The 15,733-nt window shown below is 33.0% G+C and overlaps 1 protein-coding gene across 2 annotated transcripts in view; it reads left to right on the top strand.

The window, feature by feature from the left end:
- The window catches only part of LOC131841182 (neuroglian-like), a 67,760-nt gene that overhangs the window by 16,342 nt on the left and 35,685 nt on the right, over nt 1-15,733 (top strand). For both annotated transcript variants that reach the window (XR_009357441.1, XM_059189448.1), the window contains exons 4-5: nt 7,484-8,098; nt 10,010-10,200. Coding sequence is in view for 1 of the 2 variants with exons in the window: in XM_059189448.1 (XP_059045431.1) it covers nt 7,484-8,098; nt 10,010-10,200 (806 nt within the window). In the remaining variant the exon portion in view is untranslated. The remainder of the gene's footprint in view (nt 1-7,483; nt 8,099-10,009; nt 10,201-15,733) is intronic.

Here is a 15,733-nt window from a genome sequence, read left to right as displayed (position 1 = left end):
TTAGTTTAGTATTTGTTATATGATCCTGTAGACACTATATCCTTTGATAAGCATGACTACGCTCATCAGTTACCTATGTGTCTGGGCCAGACACTATTGCAGGATGGCCGACTGTTAACTATCGTGTGACGCACCATTAATTAAAAATGGTAAAGTCAATAATCATGTAACCTGAAACGGAACGTCAGAGGCCAGAGCCAAAGTAATCTATGTGACATTGACAAGTGGATGACGGATGATTGAACGGAGGCAGCGGGAGTTTTGGAGCGAAAGTGTGGATATTATTATAAAAACAAATAAGAGATAGATAATTGTGAATATTGTAGGCATTGAGGTGTTTCTCTCCCTGACTAACCGGCATTACGCCTAAGTCGTCAGGATACTAGTGATTTTAAAATATGAAACAAATTATTGAAAATCTCATAACTCAAAAGTAAACTGTTTGGTTCAATATTTTTTTAGGTGTATTCATAAAAATAGATAGCTGCTACTCGGGCCTTCGTCCGCGTAGAGTTGATATAAATTTAATTTATAAATTAAAAGCAGCCATATTTACAAAAAACATGGGTTATCTGAAAGTCCCGTCGAAATCAGTCCACCCGTTTCAAAGATCGCAAGAATAGACAAATAGACAATAAATTTTAGAGTTTGATGGACATACTCGTATAAGAACTTAGCCCTTGGAGTGCGTGCTCGTATGTTGACGTTCTAAGGTCGTCAAGTTTCGCTTCTAGTGTTGAAGGCGACAGACACTGAATGAATGCGTAGTTCCACGAAAATGTACATTTATCTTGTAGTTAAACTAGCTACTTGGCCCGGCTTCGCACGGGTGTACATGTATTATATATATAAACCTTCCTCTTGAATCAATCATCTCTATCTATTAAAAAAAACCGCTTCAAAATCCGTTGCGTAGTTTTAAAGATTTAAGCATACATAGAAACGGACAGATAGCGACAGCGACTTTGTTATATACTATATAATGATAATGATGATAATGACTGACTCACTGACCTGTTGTCATTACATTCCACTCCAATGAACGTAGATTCGATTTTTGTGATTGTCTATACAATCAAATAAAATTGACATAACTTTGTAATTTCAAATTAACAGATTTTCGCTAAATGCTTACAACAGTATAGACTATAATTACATAAAAAAAAAATATATATATAATTTTTAAGATTATCAATAACAAACCGACAGACGTTTGTATGTCCTTCCTAATCTCTGAAACGACCGAACCGATTTTGACAGGACTTTGACTAGCAGAAAGCTTTAGATTCAGAAATTTTCTTTTAAAAAAACATTTCAGCTAATATTATAAGGAGTAACATAGATAGTGTTTTTTTGGATATTAGTTCCTATTTTTTTTTAGATAATTTATTTACTTTAATATATAAAAAAGGCTAGGTCACACTGTTTCAAATTGACTGGAAGAGATCTCTTCTAGGGATAAGTCCACCGTTGCTCACATTGTCTCTAAATTATAATATCTTTGTATTATCTGTACAATAAAGAATATATAAATTCCACGCGGACGAACAGTTAGTAAAATATACGTAAACAGTATTCTTAGTACATTAATTCATCATAAATTCATCATCATTATTATTAGATTAGATTAATAATCATCACACCCGCTCACAGCATATCAGGGTTTATAAATATAACACAACAAACCTATATCGTAACTGATTCATGCTAAAACTTGTTGTACAAACTTGTTTTACACTGTACAAGTAGTATTTTGTTTTAGATGTCTTGCACAGTGTAATATAACATATTTTTTTATTTTATTTAGTGTATTGTAATATAACATTATTACTGCCATTAATTCTAATAATAATAGTATAATATCCCTGGACAATTCACATAACGTCATCTAGTCAGTCGCTCTAGCTCCTTAAATGCTGGTGTGATTTAAATGAACTTGGTATCAATTTAAAGTTAACAGTTTAATCTTCCAAATGGTATTACTTCCATTTTTATATTGTTAACTAGTTATTAAGTAGTCAAGATCGCGCGGAATCAATTCTAAGTAAGTGATTCCATACTTTTGCTAGCGAGTGTAGTACTTGGTCGTTTGCTGCTCAGATCGCGCTAGTGTTTAGTTACAACAATAGGCCTCCTCAAATGTTTTCCATTCTGTTCTGTCTTGGTTGTTTCTGGTCCATAGTTTCCCTGCTGTTCTATTTCATTTTCCCATCTTCTATAATATTTGGTCGTTCTCTTTTCCATTGTCCTTGGCCGACCACTAGTTATCTTAAATTGTCCAGTAGCACTTCACTACGGTAGCTTCATTATTATACATACTAAAATAATAGTATTGTTGTGTTCATGTTGATTAGAATGAATTATTCATATTAGTGAGTAATGACTCAACTTATGGCAGATGACTGCATATTATTTATTATGTACTCGTATTAAAGTGATTCAAATCGTTAACTATGAATATAAAGTTTTATTTGTAATTAATATAATGTTATTAGCCAATTGTTAGTTTGTAGATTAAACATTTTATTGCACGAGCCACTGCTTGCTTTTGTTCTTGTTTCCTTTTGTATGTCAATATATTAATTTTGAATTTTTAGTCTGTCCGTCTATTCTTTCTTCTTTCATTGAAACTAGTAGTTTATTATAAATAAAACAGGTTAACTTTAAAGATTATTAAGGTTTTATAAAAAAAAAACAATGAATTGTGCAGTTAAATGACGGGCTCATATAATTTTTGATAACTACTTTGTTCTTGTTTCCTTTTGTATGTCAATATATTAATTTTGAATTTTTAGTCTGTCCGTCTATTCTTTCTAATTTCTGACATTAAAACTAGTAGTGTATTATTAAGCTGTGATGAAACGCAATTAAAAACAATAAAATCTGCAATTAACTGATGGACTCATAATTTGTCATAACAATAATTTTCTTATTGGTACTTCATGTTTGGTACTTAATAAAAAAATGATATGCCTATATTATAAAGAGTCTCAAATTTTTTATACATACTGAGAACCATATTTTGTTTCTAATGGTCTGCAGACCCTAGTTGCAATCAGTCCATAACATATGATAAAATATATTATGGATTATATAATAAAATGTCTATAAATGTAACTAATATTAGAAACACTATTATTATTGGACTTTATCAATCTAATAGAACCAGAAACAATTAATGTTAGAATTTTCTACAGTTTTTTTAATATTTATAGTTTAGGTCAATATCTCTTATGAGGAACAATAATAAATACAAAAAACCGCAACTAACGGATGCGGTATGAGCTACTTATATATTTATTTATTCATACAACCAGGATAAAGAGTAATTTATGTTATCCTAAATGATATATTAAATTTCATGATGATAGGTTAAACCGTTAAGGCATGAAAGCGTGACAAACTAACTTTCGCATTTATAACATTAAACCTAGTATTCACGAGCAGGTGGATTCATAAAATACACCCGGATTAGTGCAACTTAGTCTCCGTCACATTTTCCCCATTTTCTTTTGCAATTTTTCATCGATGCTCGGCTCCTAGAGGTCGTGGCGTGATGTCATATAGCCTTCCCCTATAAATGGGCTAGAACTAAAATAATTATTCAATTGAAACTAATAGTTATTGATATTCTTCAGTATAACTATTTACGTTTTAATAACTTTGTACTTTTACCAATTTTTTTGATATGTCAGTCCCATCGTACCTTAATATCTAATGCATATTTACTAAAAGAAACTTATCAAATCATACACAAACGTCATCTAGTCCCAAGCTCAGCAGGGCTTGTGTTATGAGTACTAGACAACTAATACAACTACATAGGTATATATATTTGGTAAATACATAGAAAATACCGAAAACATACAGATACAAACAAGCATACTCATGAATACAAATGTTTCTATCGCGAGAGAAAACGAACCCGCGACCATCCGATGTAAAGTGGTGTGCTAAACCGCTAGACCACCAAGGCCGTAATGATATCGTATGTAAATGTAAATAATAACTGTAATATCTAAATAAAGGCTTTGTTATTATTATATTTCAATACAGCTACAAAATGTACCTACGTGATTTTACTTTATTCGTGGGATGAATTATACATTATCAAATGTATAGTCAGTCAGATGAATCACAAATGATGATTTCATTAAAAGTATAAATTGAATTCTCTTGTAATTCTAGACATTAAGACAGGGATGAGCAACCGCGGCCCGCGGGGCGCTTGCGGCCCGTTAAACATTTTATGCGGCCCGCCCCCCAGCGTTTCTATAATTGAATTTATTTTTTATACTTTATCCCATCAATATATTGATATAAAATTTATTATATTAAAAATGTACATACTGTCACTTATTGGAGTCTTGTTCAAACATGCAATACGAACGTTTGCATTAAAATATGTACAGAAAATCTTTGCATTTTGATATTTTTTTATTCTACTGTTTATTATAAACTAGCTAGTCCCGGCTTCGCACGGGTGTATATGTATTATACATATAAACCTTCCTCTTGAATCACTCTATCTATTAAAAAAACCGCTTCTAAATCCGTTGCGTAGTTTTAAAGATTTAGGCATACATAGGGACGGACAGACAGCGACAGCGACTTTGTTTTATACTATGTAATGATAATGATAAAGTTTTGTACATTATTAATAGGTATAACTACATGGGCTACCCACCAAAAAAAATTTATTGGCCCGTGGATTAAATAGGTTGCTCACCCCTGCATTAGGATATGAATGAGTTCTAACCTACCACGAATGTAGGGAATATTAAGAGATACATAATTACCAGGAAATTATGGATAGCTTCCCAGAACCATTAAACTACAAGTAAATAATTTAATTTTATACTATGAATTATAAATTAATTAATGACTAATTTTGTACGTTGTAATTTATGAATGAAAACAGGATAATTTTGTTAGTAATTGTGATAATTTCTACTAAACACTAACCTGTGAAGTTTAGTTGAAGTAATCCTCTATATGCAATATGCGGTACTAAAATAGAATAGAATAGTATAGAATAGAAAATCATTTATTCAAATAAACTTACATTGAAGCACTTTTGAATAGTCATCACATTTTTTTAATCTACCGCTCATTCGGAAAGCTGTCTTATCACAAGAACGAGCAAGAAACTTGCGTGTTGCTATTTTAAATAATTATATTCTTACTTTACATTTTTAATTTTCAATGTGCGAATACAAACTTCCAATTAGCAGTAATTCAATTAAATACTCAAATAGAAAAATGAACTCAAAATTATTTAATAAACATATTACTAATTATTCAAAATTGTTGTAGTAATAAGAAAAAAAGACTAGGTAAACGAAAAAAATATTGTAATATTGACTACTGACAATTAGGAATAGAATTGAAGGAAATTGAAGTATCAAAAAACAAGAATGTAATATAAAAGAACTATAAATTCAAATACAAATTTAAAATAAAAAACGTTTCTTCATTAGCCAGTTACAACAAAAATTACCGATGATAACTTATTATTTTTAAGCACAGAACTTAAAGTATTATTAATAACGTATCGGTATGAAAATGAACAAACGAATAATAGAAAAGTAGTAATTGTTAAACTCACCGAAAATATGAAAACTTAAGATAAAACTCCTAAATTAAAATGAATTAAACTTTTAATATACGTATATATTAAAAGTACATTTTAAGGCATTATCATCAATTTCTTTTGTAATAATATTAATTTATTTACATTATTATTATAGTAATAATCAAATACCTAGACACGTTGCATATCCCACACACACATGCCGAATAGTAAGAAAATTTCTTTCTGCATCACATAACTCATCCATGGCTAAGGCCCGCGTGTTTGAATATATTACCCCCGTAAAAAGGGATATATAATATATATATATATATATAATAAAAATAATAATAATTATATTACTAATGGTCTGACTAAATACCAAAACAAATATATGCGTCAATTTTGTGCGGTACTATTTTTAATGGTTGATAATGGTATGATGCACTCATCTGCGGTAACGTTTGAACCTGACCAGGACGAGGACCAGTGTAGGATGAGTCAGGACAATTAGCCTGTCATGGAAAATCTACAAGGATCATGAATCATGATGCTTTCTGGGGAGAACCGCTTGGAGGTCAGCCTGACATGGTACATTGTTAGCAATGGGGTTATTTCTCCACATTACTAACAATCCCCTTCCCTCTATTGTTTTTATGGTTGACTAGCTGTTCCCGCGACTTCGTCCGCGTGGAATTTAACTTTATTTTTCTAAAATAAGTAGCCTAAGTTATCGTCAGCTACCTGTCAAAAAAATTCAGAGATTAGCCGGAATAAACAGACAGACAGACAGAAATTGTAAAAAAAATATTTAGTTGTATGAACCGTATTTATATTCATATGCATGTAGTAAAATACGGTTAGTTCAATATTACAAACAGATGCTTCAATTTTATTTATATGTATAAAGTAAGATTATTAATTCCAGTCAGTAAAATGACATTTCCAGTTTTGCAGGTATTTAGTTCCAATTAAATTGTGATGTGGTAGAATCGAGTTTTTACAATTAAAAGTTAGTCGAGATTACATTTTTTTTATTCAATATCAATTTGCCTTTAACTAAATAAAAATTCTAGTATTAATTTCTCTGAATCTCTTTTTACATATTTTCCCAGCTTTTGTAATAATGTTATAGTGAGAAATTTTAATATGTTGGTAAGGTCCATATTCTAAAATCGTATTATTTAATACGATATGTATTAAATATTAAAAATTAAAAAAAAGGTTTTGATACCTAATAAAATAAAGCATGACTAAATGTCTAAGTCTATTGATTGCCGAACATCACTATTGTAGCGGGTCACCCTTTTTTGTATCAGTGACAGTTGCACTTGTCATTTTACTGACTGGAATTAATAATCGTACTTTAGATAATGGGATGATGCACCCGTCTGTGCTAACGTTTGACCCTGGCGGGGCGCCGGTGGGGGATGATAAGATGAGGATGAGGTCAGGTCAGTTAGCCCATCATGGAAAATTCGCTAGTAATTTTTCTCTATGGTTACCAGGGAGAACCGTTTGCAGGTCTACATAGTAATTACTGGTAATGGGGTTAATAATCCACATTGGTAACAATTCCCTTGTCCCAATACCTCTGATTACTCTATCTGAAATTACAGTCGTAATATTACTTATTTGACAGTAATTGTAACAATTATTGTAAGTCTAGCGGTTCAGCACAACACCTTCCTAAGGTCGCGGGTTCGATTCCTCGCACGATACAAATATTTGTATTCATTAGTACGATTGATTGAATCGGTCTGGGTGTATTCCTCCCTGTATTTATAGAAAAAAGTATGTACTACCACAACATAAGATCTGCTTATCATGGGATTAGATGGCGTTGTGTTAATTGTCCAGGGTTATTTATTGATTTTATTTAATATTGTAATTTCTGTTTTGTCTAAACAGATACCGGTGGATCAAGAACGGCAAGCCCTTTGAATACTCAAGTTACGACAATCGAATCTCGCAGCAGCCCGGACGCGGCACCCTGGTCGTGAGTAAGCCCAGGGACGAGGATCTCGGCCAGTACCAGTGCTTCGCCGAAAACGAATGGGGAACGGCCACATCCAACTCAGTGTTTGTCAGAAAAGCGGAGCTCAATTCCTTCAAGGAGACAGATGGCCAGCAAATCGTCGTCGCTGATGAAGGAAAGCCGTTCAAGCTAACCTGCGAACCACCAGACGGTCATCCAAGCCCGAAGGTGTACTGGATGTTACAAGGTGACCAGGGGCAACTGAAGACGATCAACAACTCTCGCATGACCCTGGACCCTGAAGGAAACCTGTGGTTCTCGAATGTGACGAGACAAGATGCCAGCGGGAATTACGGGTACACCTGTGCTGCTAAGTCGATATTCAGGAACGAATACAAACTAGGCAATAAAGTGTACTTGGAAGTGAAACCGACAGGAATATCGCCAGCTCTGAACAAGCATGAACCTGTACGCCAGTACACCACCAGACGGAACGAGAGGGGCCTGAAGGGGAAACGAGTGGAACTCTACTGCATTTACGGTGGCACGTAAGTATTTTTTATAGACATACTAGCTGTACACGCGACGTCGTCCGCGTGGAATAGTATTACCTTGGATATCACATTATATAAGGGAGGGGGGGGGGGGGATCATTAAGGGTATATACACCATTAAGGGTTAAAAACTTTGAATATTTGTTTATATTGAATCAAAAGCCTAAGAACTAAGCTCAAGCGTCTAGCTATGACGATACTTGCCGACAACCGTTCGTCTCCACTTGTAACCCCTTATTTTATAGTAATTTATTGATGATTAATAATACATAGATTTTTTTAAAAACGCCTACAAAATCGTAGTTCATTTTAATAATATGATTATAGACGACGATGTATTGATTCTTATATTCAATGTTGTCGTTGATTATATCATTAACACATTAAGTGTACAAATAAATAAACATATTAATAAATTCTTCAATATATCATTATTTAACTGGTGCCCGCCAGCAGAGCAGGCGAGTGCACCATTCCATTGTCAAATATTCCCTTAAAATTATCACCGTCCCCTTAAAAATATGCATTTTCTCCCAGTTATATACTTGCTATCCGTCCCAGTTACACATGGATGTACATGTATTATACATATAAACCTTCGTCTCGAATCACTCTATCTATTGCTGAACTGCATTTAATTCGTTGCGTAGTTTAAAAGATTTAAGTGAATACACAGCAAAAGCTTTCATACTCTCATATACTCACTCATCTATACACGCTAACACTTCCCATCCACACACACGTGCATACACATGTATACACAAACCCACAGATAGGCTCACCACTCTCACACATATTCTTACATTCTCCTTCCCTTATAATGTACTTACAAACCTATTCATTACCTATTATTTTTAGTTTAATTCTAAACACTATGGTTATAATTTATTTGGTTTAGTATAAGCATTGTAATTTATTTAAAGTATATCACTTGTTTTTCGGTTGGAGGGCCTGGTGGTCTGTATTACAGGTTGTAACCTATTTCCGACACCAGCTTCTCACAACAATTGATTGTAATGATAAATCTATGTAATGTATTATCTAAAATACTACATGTATCTGTTCCCAATGTGTACAATGTTTGTGAGGAGAAATAAATAAAAATATTATTATTAAATGCCACTTCATTTTATAATATGTAAACACGTAAAGAACTAGGCCGACATTGATCTTGTTGTGTCGACTGACTTTGAGTTCAATTCTCGTGAGATTGATGCCTACAGTCTAAATTGCGACAATATGGGCCATTATAGTTTACGACGAGGTTCTCCGTGTTGCACAGACCACGGCGTATGTAGATATACAGCGATCTATTTCTATTCTGACGGCCTCGGTGGTTTAGTGGTATATTGAACTGGTTTACTTCTGATGGTGGCGGGTTTGATTCCTCGCGCGGTACAAACACTTGTATTCCTGAGTATGGTGTGTATAATTGTTGTTGTTTCTTTAGCTCAACTCTCACAACTGATAAGAACAATGAACTGGACAACTGATAAATATATAGATACTATTGTTTTTATAAATATATATATAATATACATAGGAAACACTCAGACACAAAAATCGTACTCATGAATACAAATGTTTGTACCGTGCGAGGAATCGAACGCGACAATCGGAAGTAAGATGGTGTGTTAAACTGCTAGACCACCGAGACTGTTATAATTATATAATTATAATGATATATTTGCTCGAAAATTAAATGTAAAAAATTGTGAAAAAAGAAGATTGAAACGGTTATTGTTGGTAGTTTTATTTTATATGTATATAGGTAAAAGTAAAACTATAGAAAAAGATTTCGAATCCTCCAGAAGAACCATATATTTAAATTTAAATTTAGAATAAAAAAAACATTTCTGATTAGCCAGATCAACTATAAATATTGCATTATTTCCCTCTATATAGGCCTCTTCCACTGATAGTGTGGAAGAAAGACGGCAGTCCCATACTGTCATCGCAGAGCATCACCCAAGACAACTACGGCAAGACGCTGGTCATCAAGTCGCCCCGCTACGAGGACCAGGGCACGTACACCTGCGAGGTCAGCAACGGAGTCGGCTCAGCACAATCTTACTCCATCAACCTGAACATCGAAGGTGAGTGTTTTTATAGGTAACTAGGTTTTACCCGCGGCTTCGCTCGAATTAAATCAAAAATATTTGTTTTTTTTTAATAAATATTTTTTCTAATATATCCAAGAACATGAGTAGAAAATTTCATGATGATCGGTTCAGTAGTTTTTGCGTGAGAGCGTAACGAACATCCCTACTTGCACTTTTATAATATTAGTTAGGATACATGAAGGATAATCTGTTACCCGTGATCATGGCGGTTGAAACGCTGCCGGAATAACAGGAACTCAATAAAAATGACGTGGTAAAATCCCGTGATTTACTAATTAGACTTATAAATTATGACCGCGTCTTTAAAACAGTACATAAAGAACAACTTTTATTTTTCGTAACCTTAAGGTTATTCGAAATCTATGATTGTAATTGTAAAGAATGAAAATAATAAGTGTAACTTTTAGTTTCTGAAAACTAAACTAAGGTGCAGATTATCTGTGACTCCCCACTTAGGCTATACCTGTATTGTGGAAGTCAAACCAAGTGAACTTAACATTTGTATATTTTGTATGTCAATCAGAGATGATAATAATGAAGACAAGTTTATTTGGTTCTGTATCCTGTATACATAAAACATCACGGACATAGAGTCATAGTGTGTAATAGTAATACTATATTGTAATTTATTATGTTTAAATTGAGTACAGTAGTTAAAATTAGTTTATTTATTCGTCAACAAACCGTCTAGCTATCTAGCGATTACCAGTACATTAGGTATATTAGGGATAAAAGTCTGAAATTACCGATTTGTACTGAAAAATTTGGAACTCGTTTTTTTTCTAATATGTGAAATATTTATTTAATCAAAACATTTACCCTCATTATTTATACATTACTGCAATCTAATCGGAAGTTCATTAATGCCTTTACGATACAACTCTGGGGATATAGATTCGACAAAATGTGTGAAAGCATTTCGTACTGCCTCCGGGGAAGAAAACATCTTTGTCAAATAAAAAAAATAAATCATGTGACGCCTAAAGTACTCTCATGCGAATAAAACAAGTTAAATATCACAAAAAGAATAAAATAAAAATGTAGTTTATAAAACATGCTCCTTGACGGCAGAAGTACCAAGGTGAAGCAGAGATACTCAGCCTGATGACTGATGACTTTGTGCAAGTCAAATGATACATACTGAACAGATGTTATGCGGCCAAATACGGCGCGCAAATGTAGTATACAATACCAGTGTTGACTTAGTAGATATTAACAAATTTAAAGATTAATTTTATATGTTAATTTATTTTAATAATTTTAAAATTTATAAAAATTTTTATTCGTTTTTTTTAATTCACCTGATAAAAAATAATAAACTATAACTATATGGTATAATCTATTTTTGGTAATTGAGTAAATGTGCAGTATTGTACACATAATACAATACTGCTTAAACTCTAAAATTACTAATTGTAGGAAATCCATTCAAAAGATTGAACTTTGAAGTCTAGCTTCTAAAGTTACTTAATATAAGAATGAATTAACTCAAAAATAGCTAATTTTAGGAATCCATTCTAAACTTTGGACTTTAAAGTCTAGTTTCAAAAACGTTATATGTTTTGTATTAAGCGTCCGGTATTTGAAAATCTAAAGACGCCGAAGGGCGCACACTTCCTCAATCTACCCTAAATGCATTAATGAACTCCGAAGTCGGTACAGGTATTTGTGTAAACTAAAACGTGACCGCAAAATTATTGCATTCAGGCATTGTTGTGACTGAAGCGGGAACATAACGAGTATTAATAAAAATCTTTAATATATACCTATACATATAAATAAAATTGGAGTGTCTGTTTGTAATATCGTAATAACCGTTTTTTACTACATGCATATGAATATAAATACGGTACATACACCAAAATGACATTTTTTTACAATTTTTGTCTCTCTGTCTGTTGGTTCCGGTTAATCTCTGAAATTTTTGCCAGATAGCTGATGTAATAAGGAGTAACTTAGGCTAATTTTATTTTAGAAAAATATAGTTATATTCCACGCGGACAAAGTCGCGGGAACTGCTAGTCTACCCTAAATCCATTAATGAACTCCGAAGACAGGTACAGGTATTTAAGTAACCTAAAACGTGACAGCTAAATGCTAAATGATTACGTTTATTACGTTCAGCCAGTGTGCTTGCAGAGGTGACGCCCCGAGGCACGTCCAATGTCCAAACGGAAGGTACAATGCGGTGCGCCAAATAAAGGGCTAAGCATATATGGCAGCAGTTCGATTTTGGGCAGCCGCTTCCTTAGAACATTGGTATGCGTTATTTTAACCGACTTTGGAGAGAAGTTCTCAGATAAATATATTTTTAGTAAATGTCACTGATTATGATATTTATTATCTCGAACGAATGCTGTATAATATATATATATAGTCGATAATGTCGTGTAGTTTTAGAAAAAAATATATATATGTTTTTTTTTTGTAATTACAATATCAGTTACTTAAAAATATTATGATATTTATTATCGCAAACGAATGCAGTATATACTGTCTGTATTGCTGATGATTTAGTAAAATAATTGTAATCATAAATTACATTTCTGTTTTTTTTCGTAATTGCCATTTCAGTACCTTCAAAATATTAACAATGAGTAAATTTTAAACAGTTGTAATTTTCGTACGGTTTGTAAAAAAATGATATACATACATAGTAGATATGAGAGCGACTCAGCTTCGCTTCAGCTTCTTTTTGTAATGTAATGTTTTAGTTTTCTTTTTTCAATATTATTAGAGCGTCAGAACAAGCAACTTTTGTACATATTATAGTATATAAATAAAGAATCAAATTGTTCGTTTCAAATAGCATCTAAAAATGATTAACATTATTATTTAACCATACTCTTTCAAGCCCATTGTACTCGTTTGTTCAATATTCTTCTTATTCGATACGTTCTTGACGGTATCATCGTGGTCATTATATGTATAGGGTATGATGAGGTCTGATGTCATCCGCCGTACGACATCTTCGCAATCTGTCTCTACTGGTATACTCATGGAGTGGACGTTAATTCTGTAGAAAAGCGTGATAATCCCAGTATAGCGTCGATAAAAATGCGTTCACGCGATGCTCGTCATACACAGTCCCGTGACGCAATGCACATAATAATATCACGCAGGCCAGTACCTCTCTGACCCGGTTCTCACATTAATTGAGAAATGGTCATATTATTTTTGGAGTATTATTTTTATTTGTGTTCTTGTCTGTCACAATATATATTCGACACTAAATGTTCTCTTTACAAAAAAATATAATAAAATTCTTAATAGAAAATACAATATCATTAGATAGTATAAAACAAAGTCGCTGTCGCTGTCTGTCCCTATGTATGCTTAAATCTTTAAAACTACGCAACGGATTTTGAAGCGGTTTTTTTAATAGATAGAGTGATTCAAGAGAAAGGTTTATATGTATAATACATGTACACCCGGGCGAAGCCAGAGCAAATAGCTAGTATATTATAAACAAATAAGAAGTTTGTTTGTTTATAGAGCACAATAGAATTTCTGATTTGATAACAAATGTTTTACTTTTTTCATTAGAACACTAAGTTTTATGTACATAACTTTGTGATATAAGATTATATTACAAAGTTACATATATAAAACTTAGTGTTCTAATCAAATCTGTATCTATATCTCAAGGTTTCCCATGGGAACAGTGATTAACTCTTTAATGCATTACTGTATAGGATACCAAGACGTTTAAGCATCAATCTGCTCTCAATTCTGAGCAATCTATTCATAACAGAGAGTTCCATGATGTTTAAAATTTGACGACCATTTGGCAACATGGGAAATCATACCAAATGTATGCGCTCTTTAATTTATTAAACACGTAAAGATCCACGGGGTATACCAGTATACGGTGAATACCATACCGTTTCAATTGTATAAAATGTTTTAATACTTTTTTTGAGTGTAAATGATTTAGATGTCTGCTTGTGTAATGCTGATCCTTTTATTGACCACTAGTTGGTCGTATAAGGGTCGAAAATAGACTATAATTAATATAACACTAAGAGCTTTTATTATGGGCACCTACTAGACAACTGATATAGGTACATATATATATTTATTTTTGTAATTACATACATAATATACACAGGAAACACCTAGACCGATACAAACAATCATACTCATGAATAAAAACATTTGTCCCATACGAGGAAACGAACCCGAGACCTTTAGTAGTGAGACGGTTACAGATTCAATTGATAAGAACTAGCAAGAAAATTAACTGAATTTCTTTTGGTTTGCTAACATTATAGAAATAGAAATATGCTTTATTCAAATAAACTCAATACAAGCACTTTTGAATAGTCATATTTTTTTATACTACCACTCATTTGGAACGCAGACTCATCACAAGAAGAATGAGCATGAAACTTGTGATTTCATGCATCAATAACTTTTGCCATTATTGCGTACTTAAATAAAATAAACTATTTAGTAGAAATTGAATAACACAATAAATAATATTAGCAATTTAATTGGATATATAAATTTTTATTAAACAAAGCAACATTAAACTAATTAAGGAAAATGGGAGTCGTGTCGTATCAACAATTAAAGAGCATGATGGAAAATTGCGAAAAGTGGCAAGAGCTCCATCGACAAGAGCGTAACACTTATATTGTGTTTGAATGAATGAATATTGAATAAATTCAATATGTGAATTATACAAAGAGCCCTTATATCTCAATACATGAAAAGCACTCCGTGTGGTAAATTCCCGTTTCATCAGTAGGCATGTATTCTCGAAGGGATTGGATCACGTACCAATTACAATTGCCATTCGTTTATCTTGTAGGAAGCTGTGACGCACCGGGAAATCCTTGTACGGGAATATACACGTAGTACAGTCAGGAGTGGGGTAGTCTCGCATCCCGTGTTTAAATCTTATGCAATGCAATCAAGAGGGATTGTTCAATCTTTGAACATACTGTACCCTTAAACATTGCAACATATCGCAGCTTGTTGTTAAAGAGGTACTTTGTTCAAAGTGTGCCTAGGTACCTCTCTTACCTAATCTGAGGACAATTCACACAGCGCCATCTAGACGCAAGTTAAGCTCGCTAAAGTTTGTGTTATAGGTACTAGATAACTGATACAAATATATACAACTTTTTCGTAAATATATACATAATATACATAGAAAACATCAGACCGATACAAACAATCATATTCATGAATACAAATGTTTGCACCGTGCGAGGTATCGAACCAGCGATCATCGGAAGTAAGGCGGTGTGTGAATTGTCCTGAGATTAGATAAGACAGAGGTACCTACCCACACTTTAAACAAAGCACCTCTTTAACAACAAGCTGCGATATGTTGCTATGTTTAAGCATACAGTATGTTCAGAGATGAACAACAATTCTCCAGTCGATTGCATTGCATAAGATTTAAACACGGGATGCGAGACTACCCCACTCCTGACTGTACCATATGTATGTACTGTATGTACTGTATATGTGTATATTTCCGTACAAGGATTCA

This window comes from Achroia grisella, unplaced genomic scaffold (assembly GCF_030625045.1).
Source record: "Achroia grisella isolate CSIRO2021 unplaced genomic scaffold, CSIRO_AGI_Agris_v1 utg1574, whole genome shotgun sequence".
NCBI classification, from domain to species: domain Eukaryota; kingdom Metazoa; phylum Arthropoda; class Insecta; order Lepidoptera; family Pyralidae; genus Achroia; species Achroia grisella.
This window is presented reverse-complemented; position numbering and strand designations above follow the sequence as displayed.